Raw genomic sequence first — 19,443 nt, 5'->3', positions numbered from 1 at the left:
ACAAGGTTGAAAGTGTTGAGCCAGATGATCCATTGATCTGACATGTGTTCCTGTTTATGGAAAATACTTCCATTACCTCAGCTCGCTTTGTCACTGGAAATACGAGCATTTGTCCACTTAAGGCTTTTTAAGGAGTCACTGAAGAGCTTTGGGCTAAAAGGTTATGTCAAGTGCCAGTTCCTTGGGACACCAAGAGGAACTTGCGGTTGATGAATGTGACACTCATTTCAAGTTTCTCGGGCTCTTTCCCCGCCATCGTCACAGTTTCTCCTGGCCCTCAACTTGACCCCTTCTGCTGTGATAAACACAGGGAGGTTACGTTTCTTGTGGGTTTCACTTTATTGGATTTATCACCTGCAATTCCTTCTTTGGATAAATATGTTGAACTAAAACCCTTTACCTCTTTGGATTGTCGTGCTAACCCACAGAACACAAACACGGCAGCATTAGATTTACCTAAAGCTGAATCTTACAAAACCTGACTTAAAGGATGTTTGGGACCCCATAAGGTGGTGGATGACCACAGATGGCTTTACTGTCTACTTCTGACTTTATTGGAAAGGAAGCTAAGTAGCAAAGACTGTTCTAAGATAGCTGACGGAAAGGCAGCCATTTCCTTCTGTGTTTGAAAAAGGACTCATGGGAGCATTGGGACAGCAAGCTGTATTCTCTGCAGACGAGGGACCTTTCTATTCTCACCAATACTGTGTTTTATGGATAATTAATGGCTCCCAGGATCCTGTGTGTCCAGACTGCAAGCAGCCTCTCTGTTGTTTAAATGGATTCTTTAAGAGGGCCTCACGTAGAACATCTTCAAATGGTGCTGTGATAATGAGAGAGACTGTTGTATGTGGAAATCCAATCAATGGTAATTAGGCCAAGACATGAATTAGTGCCTTGGAGACTTGGTCTCTCTCTGCACTCTGATTGCATGGAGGTGGGCAAAGCAGAATAGGCAGGTATTTAACTATTGCTGGCTAGACACATACATATTCCATTTACTTGGACATTTGCCCAGATTAAGAAAAATATGTTGTTGTTCATTTCAGTTGCATTGCTTGGCTTTTTCCAATCTGTAGGGTGTTAATGTTTGCTGGTATTCATGCAAGTCATTTCTCTGAGCAGAGTATCATCCACAATACCAAGAGAAATGAATTTTGCACAACAGGCAGGGAGAGAAATATATTGAGCCTCGGGCACTTGAAATCATGGGGCTCAAATCTTGCTTTATTACATCACTCTTCGCATAAAAGGCCTGTTAAAAGTAAAGGGACCCCTGACCATTAGGTCCAGTCGTGACCGACTCTGGGGTTGCGGTGCTCATCTCACTTTATTGGCCGAGGGAGCCGGCGTACAGCTTCTGGGTCATGCGGCCAACATGACTAAGCCGCTTTACCTTCCCGCCGTTTACCTTCCTGCTGGAGCGGTACCTATTTATCTACTTGCACTTTGATGTGCTTTCGAACTGCTAGGTTTGCAGGAGCAGGGACCGAACAACGGGAGCTCACCCCGTCGCGGGGATTCGAACCGCCGACCTTCTGATCGGCAAGTCCTAGGCTCTGTGGTTTAACCCACAGCGCCACCCACGTCCCGAAAAGGCCTGTTAGATCAGACCAAATGCCTACCTAAACCAACAACTGGTCTCCTAAAATGGTCCATCAGATGCACTTGGGATTCCCACCAGCAGGTAATGAATGAAATAGCCCCCTCCCACTGTAGTAGCTCCCCATAAAGTGATATTTTGAGGCATCTTGGAAAGTAGGCTCACTAGGAGCCAGGATGCAGGATGCTTCCACAAATCGAGTTAATTTTCAAAGATCTCTGTCCTTTGCGTAAACACCAATGGGTTGAGTACTCATTCTCTTCAACTGCTTTCAGGACCACTTAATATACAAATTTATTTTCTTCCCCTGCACTATAGGGAGAGCATACCATATATGAATGCTCCCCTTAATCTGATGACTAGGAACCCCCATCTCTTTCTTACAGTGACTCTCTTCCAAGTATGGCAGGAAAGTGGGTGAACGCCCCACATTTTCCAAATAACATTAGATCCCTCAAGTGCCTATGTAACAGAACATTTACCACAAACAAGTACAATGGTTGTCTCCCATGGGATTCCACTTCCTATGTGTCATAGGTGTGTGAAAGGTACACTCTTGCATCTTATTTTTTCTTTCTGTGCCCAACGACAAATTGTTGCATGTTTCCCACATGCGATTCCTCCTCTGAAAACTGCGGATCCTGGTTTTCTCCTTTTTCTTTAACCCTTTTCAAGCATTCATTACCTGTGTGGGTAACACATGAAGGGGACCGCAATGACACACATGACAGCAATGTCTCCTAGCTGACGTGATCAGCTCAGTCAGATGGGAACATGTAGGATTTCCTCCAAAGGGAGAGAGACCCAGATTGGCCAGGATTCTCATTCCTGTAAAAAGATTAAACCTATAGCCAAGTTTCAATCAGGTGTTGGCTGGGAGACATCACTAGCAAATGCCTCATTATCAAAGGGGCAGGACTAGCTGGCCCCTTCACTTTCAAAAATTAATGCCTGGATACTGTTTTTTAAAAAATAAACACTGAATGTGCATATTGATACCCCTACACCTCCCACTGTCTGGGTGCTATAGTTTTTACCACTGAACGTACAGAGATGCAAAAAAAACAAGAAGGATGGGGAGTGTCCTCGTTGACTAATAAAGTTAGAATTTTATTTCCTTACCTTTTTCTCTTTTTTGACATCACAAATTTTGGAAATTTATTACAGTGGAAAAGGCCCTTGCAATGTAAGAGTCCAACTCACAGTGAGACCAGAAAAGGTGGGGGGGATGCTGGGATGAGAGCAGACCCCCAAACCTTTGATATTTACAGGTGAGGGAGAAATTCTCAAATTGTCGATCAGTGCCAACCAATGGAGCTTGGGAAGTTTTAAATGTTTTGTCGAGTCACCAGAAGAGGGTGATGGTAGAAATGAAGAAGTACAACATGTTGCACTTCTAGGCGAAGGGAAGAATTGAAATCAACAGGGCAGATAGTGCATTAAGAAAAAAGGAAAACCAACAGTGAGTCTCTGGGTAAAAACTAATGACAGCCTTGAACTAACGGCAAGAGACTCTTGTTCTTCTCCAACTGGGCATATGTGTTGATTCAGGGATGAGGAACTTGTGGCACTCCAAGTGTTACTGCACTACAACTCCCATCATCCATGACCATTGTCTATTCTGGCTGGGACTGAAAGGAGTCCAACGACATCTTGAGGGTCACAGGTTCTCGACCCGTATTGTTAGTCTCTGCATTTTGAACTGCTCTAGTTTTCTTGCTGTAGCTCTATCAACCACTGATCAGGTCTTATTGTCTCTTATTATGTGTTGATTGGTTGTTCCTAGGTAGAATTCCTATTTCTGCTTAGGCCTGTTTTCTGCAGAAAGTCTTCTTCTGGCCTTCTGTCTTGCCAACTCACCCACCCCATCTCTTTTACCTCAGTCCATCTGATTAAGCCTTCCATTCACCCTCCCCCACAGCTGTGTATTTGATCATCTGCATTTACTAGTTGTTGCCAGTCAAGGTGAAGACTGAATTTAGCTGGCTGGGTTAACACACAAGCCAGAACAACTTGCTGTCATTTGCCTGGTGAGACTTGGGCTAATTGACCCCGACTGCTGTGATATGTCAAAGCCAAGGAAAGGAGAGCCCATGGTTTACCATGCAGGCTCAAGGTATTAAATTACACCCCCCACCACCACAAAAAAAGAGGCAAAGCCATGATTAGAACTGGAGTGTATAGTCGAACATTAGCTATAATCACCCTAGGATGTTACTGGGTCTTGCTGTGGTTAGCATTACAAGCATCTGGAGAATGGTGGACCACATCTATCTCCCCTGTGACTTGGATTCTTCCTGACACTGGCAAACCACAAATAGCTGTACTAATCCCCTAGCTGTTGGTTGGTAGTGCAAAGGGCAGGCTGGGGTGGACCAGGACTAGTGTGGATGGCAAAGCCCAGGCTAGCAATTAGGACAAGGTCTCTGCCTTAATCTCAATCTTTGGTTTGTGGTAGTTTCTCTTCCACTTCCAGTTTAGTACTAGAGCCCAAATCAATCATGGGAGAAACTGCAACCTGGATGCTTTAATTCCTATATAGCATAGCTTGAAGAAGCAAGCGCTGCAGTTAAAAGTTCAAACATTGAAGAGGGATCTCTTTCAAATGCCCAGGGCCGCAATATGCCTGGCAAAAAACAACCACTTCAGAGATTTCCAAGGCTGTCCAAACGGGTTGAACTAGTCTGAGGGGGAAAATTGGATGGGAGTTTTATGCTTTTCTAAAACCAGTCATGAATGAATATCTTTTTCCAGTCAGAATGCATGAACAATGGCATGCAGCTAATCATATTAAATCAATTCTGCTCAGATTTTGAGCCTGCTCCCATTAAGTGGTGAAGGGCAACGTTTGGGTAGGTGCCATGAGTAAATGGAGATAAATAAGAAGCTGTAAACACAAAAGGAAGAGGAAAGCTCATTAAATACACACATTTGTTTTTTTTGTCCAGGTTATTTACCCTGCCATTTCACAAGGACCTTTCTTTCTTTCTTTCTTTCTTTCTTTCTTTCTTTCTTTCTTTCTTTCTTTCTTTCTTTCACACAGTATGCCCCATGCCTTTGGTGAACTTCCTCCCCTATGTAGGCAGAGAAGGCCACAGTCAGGAGTGGCAGCCATGACACGTACCATTCCCCCCCCCCCCATCTCCTCATCTCCATTGGATTTGGGGGAGGGAGGGGGAGAGAACGAACAAGTAAAAGGAAGAGGCACAGGGAAAAAGAGAACATTTTCTTCACAGCAACTGGAGAACATCCCAGACTCTTAGCAACTGCCTCAGTCTGTCACAGCCATATGTCTGAAGGAGGCAGCCATTCCCCAAATCCAAGAGGCCTGTAGAAATCTTGAGTACCAAGTGGCACAAATCCTCTGTTGTCATTTCGAGGGAGGAGAAATCTAGGGGAAACTGCATTTCATATTTAGAAACCCACAAAATAAGCCAGAAATAGTTATATTTGCTATGGGGAAGAAAGGGAAAGAAAAAAAGTGGAGGAAATCTCACAGGTACAACCCCATTATACTCTGTTGGTAGCCTTTGTGTTCCATGTTCAGGCACAAGAGGAAATACAGTTGGCATGGGCCCCAATTCATGGGGATGAACCCATGTTGAAGAAGCTGGTCGCTCCCTTTCCCCCAAGATGATTTGATCGCTGAACTGCAGCATCCGTGTGCAGGAAGTAGAGAAGCTGCTCTCATGGGCAGGTACACCATGGCTGTCAGGAGACCTAGAGAAGAAGAAGCCATAAAGGGATTGGGTATATTGTATTGTATTGTATAACCTCTTGGAGTTATAGTTTGCCTCAGGCAACAGTCTTTCACACAAAACCTTGTACATGTGTACTAAAGACAGCTTGTACCTGTGTCCAGTGTAACATGTGAACAAGCCTAGGAGATATCAGAAGTCACAGCATTACTTTGTACAAGTCAGTCAGCATAGATAATGCTCTCGATCAACCTATTGTCTTTTCTCTCTGCATTCCCAGTTTTTCAGATCATTCTACCTCAGCCAGGCAGCTCCATGAGCCAACTGGGAGCTCCTGGGAGCTCAAGGGGAACATTGATACCCTCCACTGAACAAAAGCCAAACCAAGTGTTTCGCAAAACAAAATCAGAGTATGTGCCTTTGAATGCAAATATTCAGTAGTACAACTCTTCAAATGTTAATTCCACATGCCATAGATCTTATGGCATGATGTTCCACCTCAAAGGTTTAATTCTGATGTACCATTTGATTGACACTGCACCTCAAACTTGACTAAATTTAAAATTAAAAAGGGCATAATGTCACATTACATCAATGACAAAATTGGCTGTGTGCTGTGGTACAAGTGTCACAATGCCCTCTCCCCTGCCCTCAAGTCTTGTATTTAATTTTTTTAAGGCCACAACTTGCTTGCCAAGTGCATCACTAGCACAGCATGGGGGTAGGGCACCTCAGGCCCAAATGCAGAGTGCTGTGGCACTAAGACCTCTCCTCAGGCCCCACTCCCTCACTGATCCTGCTTCACAAACCCAGACTGTTTTTGCCTGGCTGGACTGCTGTGGCCTTGAATTCTGCTGAGGCCTTTTGCTTGTCTGAATGGAAGATACCAAGGGCTGTGTGAGTGTACGTGTAAAAACTAGCCTCCTGTTAATTTGTTGTGGACACCGCTGACATGTGATCCTCGGAAGGCTGCCTGGAAGAGAATACAGCTCTCCGTTTGAAACAGGTTCCTTACTCCTGATGTAACATGTAGCTAGGTCCCATTCTTGTTCTATGGGGCCAGCTCCCTCCTCCTGTTCACTACAAACAGCCTGACACCTGTAGGCTCTTTGGATGTTCAGCTTTATGAGCCCAGACGTGTGACACAAGTGACATTCAAACATGACCGTGGAACACATGAATGGGTGCGCTGAGATGTGACAGAGGTTTGACGGACACTTTGTGTCCAGTATATCTGAAGGAGTGTCTCCACCCCTATCGTTCTACCCAGACACTGAGGTCCAGCACCGAGGGCCTTCTGGCGGTTCCCTCACTGTGAGAAGCCAAGTTACAGGGAACCAGGCAGAGGGCCTTCTTGGTACTGGCACCCGCCCTGTGGAATGCCTTCCCACCAGATGTCAAAGAGAACAACTACCAGACTTTTAGAAGACATCTGAAGGCAGCCCTGCTTAGGGAAGCTTTTAATGTATGGTGCATTATGGTATTTTAATATTTTGTTGGAAGCCCAACAAAAGGAGCTTCCAAAAAGGAGGCTGGGCTGGGGAAGCCCAGTCAGATGAGTGGGGTATAAATAAATTATTATTATTATTATTGTTAATTATTTGTGAGCCTCGGCTCAAGAGCACAGACAAAACCGGCTAAGCAATTCCTATCTTTCCCAGCCCCTTGTGAATTCTGGATGTTCAGCTGTGTATGAAGGTGCAGTGGAAGGTGGCCCACGCACCGACCTGTGCCTAATCAGCTTGCCATTATCCTGTTAAGTCCCACTGACATGTGCCACACTCGCAGGTGGCAGATCGTAACAGCTTTAAGCACATTTGCTCTGGATTTTCCTCCTTAATCTCACCCTCGGCTTTTTCCTTTGGGTTGGAGAATGATATGCAAGAGTTTGGGAGCTGTGGAAAAGGAGGAGGGAGCAAGCGGTTTCCCCAGAGGACTAGATTAGTATGAATTCTTCCACAGGAAAGAAAGAAAAGTAGGAGTCACATTCAAATTTTTTGCAGAGTTCAGTAGAAACCCGATTGATTTTTTTGGTATGGGCATTAACATTTCTATCAGACCTGCCCTAAGAGAAACCTTAATTCCCCATTATGGGGATGGTTCCAGGATGAAGTAGAAACGCTGCCCTCATTCTGTTCTGTGAGCTTTTCAAAGTGCTGCCTCATAAAATGTTAGTTTCCATAGAAGGAAAGTGAACACAAGTTACAGAGTGGAGGCTGTGCATGGCTCCCAATATGGAAGGTTCAGGAGGTGCACTGTCCCTGCTTACAAACTTTCTTGCAAAAGGCCACAACCAGGTGGATTACAGTTTAAAGTAAGAACATAAAAATAGCCTGCTGGCTCAGGCCAGTGATCCCTCTACTCCAGCATCCTGTTCTCACAGCGGCTACTCAGATGTCTGTGGCAAGCCTGTAAGATGGACATGGCAGCAGTCTCCTTTCCTATGGTTCCCATCAACTAGTATTCAGAAGCATTGCTGCTTCAAACTGTGGAGGCTCAGCACAGCCATCATGGGTAGTAACCTTTGACAGCCCCCTCCTCCATGAACTTGTCCAGCCCTCTTTTAAAGCCATATACGCTGGTTGTCACCATTGCCTCCTGCAGGAGAGAGTTTATCTGTCACAAATCTTCCACCATGCAGCTTCATTTGATGTCCACAAGTCCTAGTGTCATAAGGGAGGAAATGTTCCTCTACCCAGCTACTCAGCGCCATGCATAATTTTACGAGCTTCATTCATGTTGCCTCTTGCTCAACTTTTCTCCAAGCTAAAAAGTCCCAAATGCTGCAACCTTTCTTCATAGGAGAGATCCCCTTGATCATCGGGGCTGCCCTTTTCTGAACCTTTTCCAATGAGTCAACTTTTTTTCCTTTTTTGCAGGGTTCTGTGTTTCCCCTGATTTGTACATAAATGATTCAGTGGCAAAAATGTGCAAACCCCACATTGTCAACCAGCTTGCATGAATATTTAATAATGCAAAATAAGAGCTGGGGCGATTGGGATGGGATTTGCCAAATCTGCGATTGCGTTTGATAAATATGGATGAGTCTCTCCGCTCCTCACACACCCCTCCTCCATCATCCCCTGTCCCGAAAGCCCAAGGTGGATTTATCTCCCCTTAACAGCTGGAGAATTACATGCGGGGTCTCAATGCATGGATGAGGCAGTGGCATTGGGGGGAAAGGTTTAGATTTGTTAGGCACTAGGGAACTTCTGGGGAGAGACTGAGCCTGCACAAGAGAGGCAGGTTCCGCCTGAACAGCAATGGAACCAGACTGCTGGTGTTTTCATATCCAAAAGGCTGCAGAGCATCTTCTAGAAAGATATCCGAAAGGAAGCTGCCAGGAGGTGGGGGACCATCTGGTTCAGGATGTTACTTGTCCCTTGAGGGTAATGGTGTCAATATTTTAGGTCATGGAAGTAAGGGAGAGATAGATCTTGGCAAAGGGCATGCAGGAAGAAATGACAGCCGGCGAGACCAAAGAGTTGTGGGTGAAAATTGCACATGAAAATGATGTATGGAGAGGGACATAATGTTCTGTTTATGAAACAATGCTAGCTGGAGGCTTCCAGGGCAAGATGGGGGAAGTGGAGGGCCTGATGCTAAATAGGAACATAAAGAGGGTGGATGTTTCAGAAACCCAGTGGGACAAAGGGAAACCAGATGACCCAGGATGCAGAAAAAATGAGGAGGGGGATATTGGGAGTGATGTTCCTCTATGTGTTAAAGAGGGCACTTTAACACTAAACTAGAAAACGTAAGAGGAATAAACTCTTCCACTGAATCACTGTGCGTGGAAACTTTAGGGTCTATAAAATAATTTGGTGTTGGAGAGTAAACATACAACTCTGAGCAAGCTCTGGGAGAGATCTTTGATGGAGAAAGAAATCAAGAGAGGTAGCCAAAGGAGGAAAAGGTTGGAATACTGGGTGGTTTTAACTTTCCGTATGTGGAATGGATGCAAATGCACATACAAGTCATAACATTTGTAAATATGACAAAGCCTTAGAACACACTGCAATCCTATGTCCCATAGGAGGGCATCCTAAGGGGAATGCATCAGATCTCCTTCCACCATAAAAGAGCTCTGTGTCAGAAAGGGAGATCAGATGTCAGATTCTCAGATTCCCTACCAACATGGAAACATCCAGGACACTGGCCCTATTGACATACCAGCTTCAACATCAGTTGAAGGGTCTGGCAGAGAGGACCGGCAAAAGGTATGTTCCGAAAGATCCATAGTCTTCTCAGCCTCACCTGCAAAACCACCCCCATATTTCTAATGGGAGGGAAGTTGTTTTTAAAAGTCAGGCAAAAGGATGGAACACAAGAGTGCTTTTCCAATCTCCCTTCTTCCCTGCTGCTGAGAACCTGGCAGGGTTTTGAATAAGGTTATATCCACTTGTTGTTGTTTAGTCGTTTAGTCGTGTCCGACTCTTCGTGACCCCATGGACCAGAGCACGCCAGGCACTTCTGTCTTCCACTGTCTCCCACAGTTTGGTCAGACTTATGTTTGTAGCTTCGAGAACACTGTCCAACCATCTCGTCCTCTGTCGTCCCCTTCTCCTTGTGCCCTCAATCTTTCCCAACATCAGGGTCTTTTCCAGGGAGTCTTCTCTTCTCATGAGGTGGCCAAAGTATTGGAGCCTCAGCTTCACGATCTGTCCTTCCAGTGAGCACTCAGGGCTAATTTCCTTAAGAATGGATGCATTTTATCTTCTTGCAGTCCATGGGACTCTCAGAGTCTCCTCCAGCACCATAATTCAAAAGCATCAATTATTCGGCGACCAGCCTTCTTTATAGTCCAGCTCTCACTTCCATACATCACTACTGGGAAAACCATGGCTTTAACTATACGGACCTTTGTTGGCAAGGTGATGTCTCCGCTTTTTAAGATGCTGTCTAGGTTTGCCATCACCTTTCTCCCAAGGAGAGGGCGTCTTTTAATTTCGTGACTGCTGTCACCATCTGCAGTGATCATGGAGCCCAAGAAAGTAAAATCTCTCACTGCCTCCATTTCTTCCCCTTCTATTTGCCAGGAGGTGATGGGACCAGTGGCCATGATCTTCGTTTTTTTGATGTTGAGCTTCAGACCATATTTTGCGCTCTTCTCTTTTACCCTCATTAAAAGGTTCTTTAATTCCTCCTCACTTTCTGCCATCAAGGTTGTGTCATCTGCATATCTGAGGTTGTTGATATTTCTTCCGGCAATCTTAATTCCGGCTTGGGATTCATTCAGCCCAGCCTTTCGCATGATGAATTCTGCATATAAGTTAAATAAGCAGGGAGACAATATACAGCCTTGTCGTACTCCTTTCTCAATTTTGAACCAATCAGTTGTTCCATATCCAGTTCTAACTGTAGCTTCTTGTCCCACATAGAGATTTCTCAGGAGACAGATGAGGTGATCAGGCACTCCCATTTCTTTAAGAACTTGCCATAGTTTGCTGTGGTCAACACAGTCAAAGGCTTTTGCATAGTCAATGAAGCAGAAGTAGATGTCTTTCTGGAACTCTCTAGCTTTCTCCATAATCCAGCGCATGTTTGCAATTTGGTCTCTGGTTCCTCTGCCTCTTCTAAATCCAGCTTGCACTTCTGGGAGTTCTCGGTCCACATACTGCTTGAGCCTTCCTTGTAGAATTTTAAGCATAACCTTGCTAGCGTGTGAAATGAGTGCAATTGTGCAGTAGTTGGAGCATTCTTTGGCACTGCCCTTCTTTGGGATTGGGATGTAGACTGATCTTCTCCAATCCTCTGGCCACTGCTGAGTTTTCCAAACTTGCTGACATATTGAGTGTAGCACCTTAACAGCATCATCTTTTAAAATTTTAAGTAGTTCAGCTGGAATACCATCACTTCCACTGGCTTTGTTATTTGCAGTGCTTTCTAAGGCCCATTTGACTTCACTCTCCAGGATGTCTGGCTCAAGGTCAGCAACCACACTACCTGGAGTGTACGCGCCATCCATATCTTTCTAGTATAATTCCTCTGTGTATTCTTGCCACCTCTTCTTGATGTCTTCTGCGTCTGTTAGGTCCTTACCACTTTTGTCCTTTATTATGGTAATCTTTGTACGAAATGTCCCTTTCATATCTCCAATTTTCTTGAACAGATCTCTGGTTCTTCCCATTCTGTTGTTTTCCTCTATTTCTTTGCATTGCTCGTTTAAGAAGGCCTTCTTGTCTCTCCTTGCTATTTTTTGGAAATCTGCATTCAATTTCCTGTATCTTTCACTATCTCCCTCGCATTTTGCTTGCCTTCTCTCCCCCGCTATTTGTAAGGCCTCGTTGGACAGCCACTTTGCTTTCTTGCATTTCCTTTTCATTGGGATGGTTTTCGTTGCTGCCTCCTGTATAATGTTACGAGCCTCCATCCATAGTTCTTCAGGCACTCTGTCCACCAAATCTAAATCCTTAAACCTGTTCCTCACTTCCACTGTGTATTCATAAGGGATTTGACTTAGATTGTATCTTACCGGCCCAGTGGTTTTTCCTACCTTCTTCAGTTTAAGCTTGAATTTTGCTATAAGAAGCTGATGATCTGAGCCACAGTCAGCTCCAGGTCTTGTTTTTGCTGACTGTATAGAGCTTCTCCATCTTTGACTGCAGAGAATATAATCAATCTGATTTCGATGCTGCCCATCTGGTGATGTCCATGTGTAGAGTCGTCTCTTGTGTTGTTGGAAAAGAGTGTTTGTGATGACCAGCTTGTTCTCTTGGCAGAACTCTATTAGCCTTTGCCCTGCTTTGTTTTGAACTCCAAGGCCAAACTTGCCAATTGTTCCTTTTATCTCTTGACTCCCTACTTTAGCATTCCAATCCCCTATAATGAGAATAACATCCTTCTTTGGTGTCAATTCTATAAGGTGTTGTAAGTCTTCATAGAATTGGTCAGTTTCAGTTTCTTCAGCACCAGTGGTTGGTGCATAAACTTGGATTACTGTGATGTTAAAAGGTCTGCCTTGGATTCGTATCGAGATCATTCTATCATTTTTGAGATTGCATCCCAATACAGCTTTTGCCACTCTTTTGTTGACTATGAGGGCCACTCCATTTCTTTTACGGGATTCTTGCCCACAGTAGTAGATATGATGGTCATCCGAACTGAATTCGCCCATTCCCGTCCATTTTAGTTCACTGATGCCCAGGATGTCAATATTTATTCTTGCTATCTCATTTTTGACCACATCCAACTTACCAAGGTTCATGGTTCTTACATTCCAGGTTCCTATGCAATATTTTTCTTTACAGCATTGGACTTTCCTTTCGCTTCCAGGCATATCTGCAACTGAGCGTCCTTTCGGCTTTGGCCCAGCCGCTTCATCAGCTCTGAATCTACTTGTACAGTGGTGCCTCGCAAGATGAAATTAATTCGTTCCGCAAGTTTTGTCATCTTGCGATTTTTTTCGTCTTGCGAAGCACGGTGTCGGGAAAGTTTTGGAAAAGCTTCAAAAATCAACAAAGTTTTTAAAACCCTCAAAAAAGGCTACCACACCGCGTTCTATGAGTTGCTCCTCGAAGTCAAGTCGCAACTGTATTAACGGTGTTAAGAAAAAGGAAACAAACTTGCAAGACGTTTCCGTCTTGCAAAGCAAGCCCATAGGGAAAATCGTCTTGCGAAGCAGCTCAAAAAACAAAAAACCCTTTCGTCTAGCGAGTTTTTTGTCTTGCGAGGCATTAGTCTTGCGAGGTACCACTGTACTTGTCCTCCGCTCTTCCTCAGTAGCATGTTGGACGCCTTCCGACCTGAGGGGCACATCTTCCAGCGTCATAACTTTTATATGCCTTTTGTCTTTGTCCATAGAGTTTTCTTGGCAGGGATACTGGAGTGGCTTGCCGGTTCCTGCTCCAGGTGGATCACGTTTGGTCAAAACTCTCCACTATGACCTGTCCATCTTGGGTGGCCCTGCACAGCATAGCTCATAGCTTCTCCGAGTTATTCAAGCCCCTTCGCCACGGCAAGGCAGTGATCCATGAAGGGGGTTATATCCACACCATACATTTAAAACTCACTTATATCACTTAAGAGTTGTGGCTTCTCCCAGAGATTTCTGGAAACTGTAGCTTATTAAGGTCTCCTGGGGTCTTTCAGCACCCTTAACAAGCTACAGTTCCTAGGATTCTTTGGGGGAAACCATGACTCTAAAAGTGGATTGCAGTTGTACCTTAGAAGTCTAACGGAATCTGTTCCGGAAGTCCGTTCAACTTCCAAAACATTCGGAAACCAAATCACGGCTTCTGATTGGCTGCAGGAAGCTCCAGCAGCCAATCAGAACCCCCTTCGGACATTCGACTTCCAAAAATAGTTCGCAAACAGAACAGTCACTACCAGGTTTGCAGCGTTTGGGAGCCAAAACGTTCGAGAACTAAGCTGTTCGAAAACCAAAGTACGACAGTACTTTAAATGGATGGTGCAGATGTTATGTGACCTAAGGCAGTCAAAATTGTCTTTAGTTCCCTCCTCAAACCTGAGGAGCCTTAGTCATAGAACGGACTGTAGGGGAGGTGACACTGGGCATATCAGACTGACTGGGAAGACTGAACACAGTGCAATCAAATGTAACAGATATGGTTATGAGGAGAAAGTTGTCCAGGAAATCCAACAGTTATATTTAATTTTAAAAGAGAAAACTTTTTTTAAAAAAAGGAGATTAAACAGGAGGAGGTTGAATTAGAGAGTCAAGAGGGTCAAATCCCTTCAGGGAGTTATTTAAAACCACAACAATAGAAGCTCAGTTAGAATGTATACCACAGAACATGAAAGTGACTAATAAGTCCGACAGAATGCCAGCAGAATTAATGAGCAGAGTCAAGGAAGCTTTAAAAGACAAGAAGGCTTCTTTTAAAAAGCAGGTCTTGCCCAATGAGAATAAAAGAAACTCTCTGGAAAAAAACAAATTTAAGTTGACAATAAGGCAAGCAAGCAAAAAAAAAAAAAAAAAAAAAGCATTAGTGCACCATATTGTTAAAAACAATATGTCAATGATTAAAACATCTTTAAACGCATCAGAAGCGTGAAACTAGCCAGGAGGCAGACAGGCCATTAAGAGGACAAAGATGTGAAAGGAATTACTGGAGGAGGATGAAACTGAATGCATTCTTTGTGTTGGTCTTCATGGGAAGATGTTGGACAGACACCTAAACACACTTTTTCTGGGCAGGAAAGAGGAAGCGACAAGAGATTAAGTCCTTCCGCTGATTCACATTATTTTTTAAACAAAATCAACAACACAGTATTGACAGCATCCACCAGAGAGTTCTGAAATAACTCAAATGTGAAATAATTGTTCTTATTTATATAATACCATGATATAAATGTGCATGCCACTTCACCAAGAACAGGTTTTGAAAAGCCCCTGCTTCCAACGGGCTTAAAATCTAGAAAGGGAGATATACCGTATTTTTCGCTCCATAGGACGCACTTTTTCCCCTCCAAAAATGAAGGGGAAATGTGTGTGCGTCCTATGGAGCGAATGCAGGCTTTCGCTGAAGCCTGGAGAGCGAAAGGCATCGGTGCGCACCGACCCCTCTCGCTCTCCAGGCTTCAGGAAGCTATCCGCAAGCCTTGCAAGCCCGGTGGGAGTTCCCGCGGGCTCACAAGGCTTGCAGGCAGCAGCCTGCAGCCCCAGCGAGTGTCCGCAAGCCTTGCGCGCCCGGCAGGAGGTCCCGCCGAGCGCGCGAGGCTTGGGGCGGCAGCCTGTCGCCCGAAGCACGGGGAGCCCTCCGGAGGGCTCCCCGTGCTTCGGGCGAGTGTCTGCAAGCCTTGCGCGCCCGGCAGGAGGTCCCGCCGAGCGCGCGAGGCTTGGGGCGGCAGCCTGTCGCCCGAAGCACGGGGAGCCCTCCGGAGGGCTCCCCGTGCTTCGGGCGAGTGTCTGCAAGCCTTGCGCGCCCGGCAGGAGGTCCCGGTGAGCGCGCGAGGCTTGGGGCGGCAGCTTGTCGCCCGAAGCACGGGGAGCCCTCCGGAGGGCTCCCCGTGCTTCGGGCGAGTGTCTGCAAGCCTTGCGCGCCCGGCAGGAGGTCCCGCCGAGCGCGCAAGGCTTGGGGCTGCAGCCTGTCGCCCGAAGCACGGGGAGCCCTCCGGAGGGCTCCCCGTGCTTCGGGCGAGTGTCTGCAAGCCTTGCGCGCCCGGCAGGAGGTCCCGCCGAGCGCGCGAGGCTTGGGGCGGTAGCCTGCAGCCCGAAGCACACGAGGCTTGGGGCGGCAGCCGCGGGGGGGGAAATAATTTTTTTTATTCATTTCCCCCCCCCCAAAAAACGAGGTGCGTCCTATGGGCCGGTGCGTCCTATAGAACGAAAAATACGGTATATGGGGACAGCACAGGAAATGGGTAAAGAAAGCACTATATTGAAAAACAGGCATGTAGGCAAGGAGGAATATTTGATTATTTTAATTGCATATACTTAGGCTGTGCAAAGACAATGTGGTTTGTAATAGGTACTGGTGACTGTAGCTCTGTGAGGGGTAAACCACATTTCCTCTCTCTGTCTCTGTCTCTTTATATATATATATTTGCTGGGGAAAGTGTATCAAAAGGCAGTGAAAATGATTAACAGGTTGGAGCACATTTCCTTCAAAGAAATGGCAATGTGTTTTGATGTTTTGTTTTGTTTTTAGGATGAAGAAAGGCAATGAGGTGTAAGAGGTAAAAAGGTAAAGGACCCCTGGATGGTCCAGTCAAATTCGACTATGGGGTGCAACGCTCATCTCCACTTTCAGGCTGAAGGAGCTGGTGTCTGGGGACAGCAGAGGCTCACAAAATTATGTGTGAGGAGGAAAAAGTGGAGAGAGTTTCTTATTTATTGAACATAATAGAAGAACTCTAGGTTACCAACTGAATTGATTGGTGGCCGATTCAGACAAAAAGAATGCACTTCCTTCATACAACACTTAACATAGAATGGCTCCCTTTACTGATGGCTTTAGTGCAATCCTAACCCTGATTGCACCGATGTGGCTTTACTGCCCTGTCTGCAGACTTGCTCAGCTTGTCAGCCAGGGTGGAAGGTAGGGGTGCAGGCAAATCACTGCCCTAGGCTGGAGCTGGCAAAATCACTGGGCCCATATCAGCCCCAATGTTATTACATGATGGAAGCAGGGCCAGCTTAGGACCCAACTGATCAGCCTTGCCCCTCCCCACCCCAAAAGCTTGCTTTCTTATCTCCATAATGTTCAGACACATGCATCCACATTGCAATATCATCGTGCTATATATTTCTCCACCCATCTCCCCCACTGTGTGTGGCAGCATGGAACAGGGAAATGCACAACATGCTAGCATCATTATATGGGTGTGTGAGAACTTGAAGTAAAAAAATTCCTTCCTGTAGCACCTTAAAGACCAACTAAGTTAGTTCTTGGTATAAGCTTTCGTGTGCATGCACACTTCTTCAGATACACTGAAACAGAAGTTACCAGATCCTTCTATATATTGAGAAGGTGGGGAGGGGTATTACTTAGAAGGGTGGTGGGAATCGGAGATTGGCAGATAGCTGAGATGAGCCTGTTGACGACTCTTAACGACTGTAATAGGTCTTACAGGAAAAGGCAAGGGGTGAGAAGGTGAGAAATGGCTTAGTCATGTATAATGAGATAAGAATCCGATGTCTCTGTTCAGACCAGGTTTCTCCATTGTTTTAAGTTTGGTAATGAGTTGTAATTCAGCAGCTTCTCTTTCCAGTCTATTTCTGAAATTCCTTTGTAGTAAAACAGCTACTTTGAGATCTTGTATAGAATGTCCTGGGAGATTGAAGTGTTCTCCTACTGGTTTCTCTGTTTTGTGATTCTTGATGTCAGATTTATGTCCGTTTATTCTTTGGCGTAAGGTGAGGTGGGGCTGCCATTTTCCATGGCAGCCCTGGATCAAGTATGATGCCTAACTTCTGCCCTAAGCGTTGCACTGGGGGATGGAAGAATTTCAGCAGATGTGAAACGTGGCCGGGGGGAGGCCAGCGGGGGAAGTTGCATCTGGTGCAATTTCTTCAGTGCCATTATTTACAGGTGCAGGAGCCCTCCTGGCAGCTGGTCTTGGCAGCCCAACTGATGCCCAGAGCAAAATGTACATGGGAGGCAAACGGGCTTGGCCTGGCAATGCCCATCTCCGCTCTTCTGTGGGGAGCATCGCTCACCTCCCTCTAAACCTCGAAGCCTCTGGCATTAATAAAATATCCCAGTGCGCTTCTGAAGCAACCTCCAGCTCCCCATTCATTGTTATTCACTTACTGAGCTGACTGCAGCACGGGCTGCTGGGCCTCGCACATCCAGTAGCCTGCCAGCTGCTCCTGGATCCGTGTGATCATCTGGGAGGGTGCTGCTAAAGGAGCATTCAGCTCCGATGCCTTTTGAATAAGAAATCAACTGGCACACACCCCTCTTCTTCCTGGGTGCACTCTTGACCCTACGTCCCTTCCCACGTCAGGTGGTGGAAGACAGCCAAGCAGCTCTGCTCAAAAGCCAGCTCCAGAGAGGCTGGGAGAGCATGAAATAGGCCAGCCATGGCTGCAAAGGCCCCAAACGTAGGAAAGTGGAACTGGAGGCATCACAAGTTTCTTGGCAGGCCAAAGATAATCCTCAGCTCTAGAATGGTAGCAGGGGGGAAACGGGTTTTCAAGTGAAACGTCAAGTTTCTCCACTACCCAACATCCACAAAAAGCACTGCTATGCTGTTCTGATGTGCCTGTTCCCCAAAACTACTAGAAAAGGGTGAATAACCCAAATTACAATCCACATGCTCTCCTGTAGTTAACAGGGTGGCTTCAGATGTTCCAGGAAAAATGTTTTTAAGCTTTAAGCCACCTTTGTGAATGTGGCGTATGAAGAAGTGGTTCTCCAGCATCACCACACCTCCGCTTCCCCAGATTTCTGAAGGGCAGCAACCCTGGGCTTGACCATGTCATTGTTCCCCATCAGCACTGAATCCCCACGGGGGGGGGGGAGGAACCACTTCCTGTGTCATTTCTGATATAGAAGTGACATGCTCTGAATTGCCATGAACTGAAATAAGAAGTAGAAGGTGGTCTGCACCGACATTTGTGCAACTCAGTTAAGATAACCATCCATCCCTGACTTCGTCTTGGTGCCTGCTCAAGACATTCTTATTTAGACAAATCTACCCAGATGTTTAGAAAGTTTGTGTGAGTTTTTAATTTGAGTCTATTCTCGCTTTCACTGTCTGCTTTAAATTAAGGTTGCAAGTTTTTAAAGTTTTTTATTGTTTTATCTTTTCTGTAAACCGCTTTGAGTTTTTTTCTACAATCAAGTGGTATATAAATTTTACAAAACAAACAAACAAACCTGCCATTCCTGATCTACAGAGGTTGCCAAATTTCATGGGTGACCTTGGGCTAGTCCCTCTCATTAGGTCTTACCTTTGCAAGGTTGTTGTGAAGATAAAATGTGGAAGGGAGCAAGACATGGATGCCACCCTATGCATCTTGAAGCAATGGCAACACAAAATCCTAACACCCACCGCGATGGGACCTACAACAGGATACTGCTGTGCAGAATAATCTTTTCCACATTTCAGTCATGGCCTCCTCCTCATACTCCATTCTTTTTCCACTCCCATCCCACATGGTTTTCCATTGGCTGCCCCTCCCTTCACCCCCCCCCCTGCTAATGGTCAGTCATTCTTCCACAACCTTAGCATGCTTAGTCTTCATTAGGTTTTTGGGGTGGGGGAATGCCCTTCACACTTAAGGCCCCCCCTCCCATGTTTTTTGCACATCTGCGAACTCTGCTATTCCCCTGAACCTGTTTATTCTTTCCCTCTTGTGTATGACTGGTCCCATTGCAGCTACATTCAGAACAGCACTCGCAGTCTGAACATGGGCAATAGGAGGAACAGCCACCATAAAAGACAGACAGGTGGAAGGAGGGATGCAGCAGTTGCACTCACAGCCTGCTCCTTCTTTCATCTTCTTCCCCCACCTGTTAGACCAGCAGGCGGAGAAGGAGATTAATGAGAGAAACCAGGAAAGCAACGGCATGGGAGGTGCCTTAAAGCACTCTAAAGCATGGGCTGAAGCCTGGCAAACTGAACAGAGGGAGAGTGGCTGGAGTTTCCCTTAGGAATAAAGAAGAACCAGCTTTAACTATGATGCACATTCATTTTTGCTGAAGCCACACTGCAGCACACCCAGCACAA

The 19,443-nt window shown here is 45.7% G+C and overlaps 1 protein-coding gene across 1 annotated transcript in view; it reads right to left on the bottom strand.

Annotated features, from left to right (window-relative positions):
• Positions 1 to 2,689: 2,689 nt before the first annotated feature.
• LOC308479707 (chemokine-like protein TAFA-5) overlaps positions 2,690 to 19,443 on the bottom strand; it is a 32,647-nt gene continuing 15,893 nt past the window's right edge. Inside the window, exon 6 of the mRNA XM_081010502.1 lies at positions 2,690 to 5,323. Within this exon, the coding sequence (XP_080866628.1) occupies positions 5,315 to 5,323 (9 nt within the window). The 3' untranslated portion in view covers positions 2,690 to 5,314. The remainder of the gene's footprint in view (positions 5,324 to 19,443) is intronic.

This window comes from Podarcis pityusensis (assembly GCF_964106645.2).
Source record: "Podarcis pityusensis genome assembly, chromosome: 6".
NCBI lineage: Eukaryota > Metazoa > Chordata > Lepidosauria > Squamata > Lacertidae > Podarcis > Podarcis pityusensis.
Note: the sequence above shows the minus strand (reverse complement) of the source record. Positions and strands in the feature narration are given on the sequence as shown.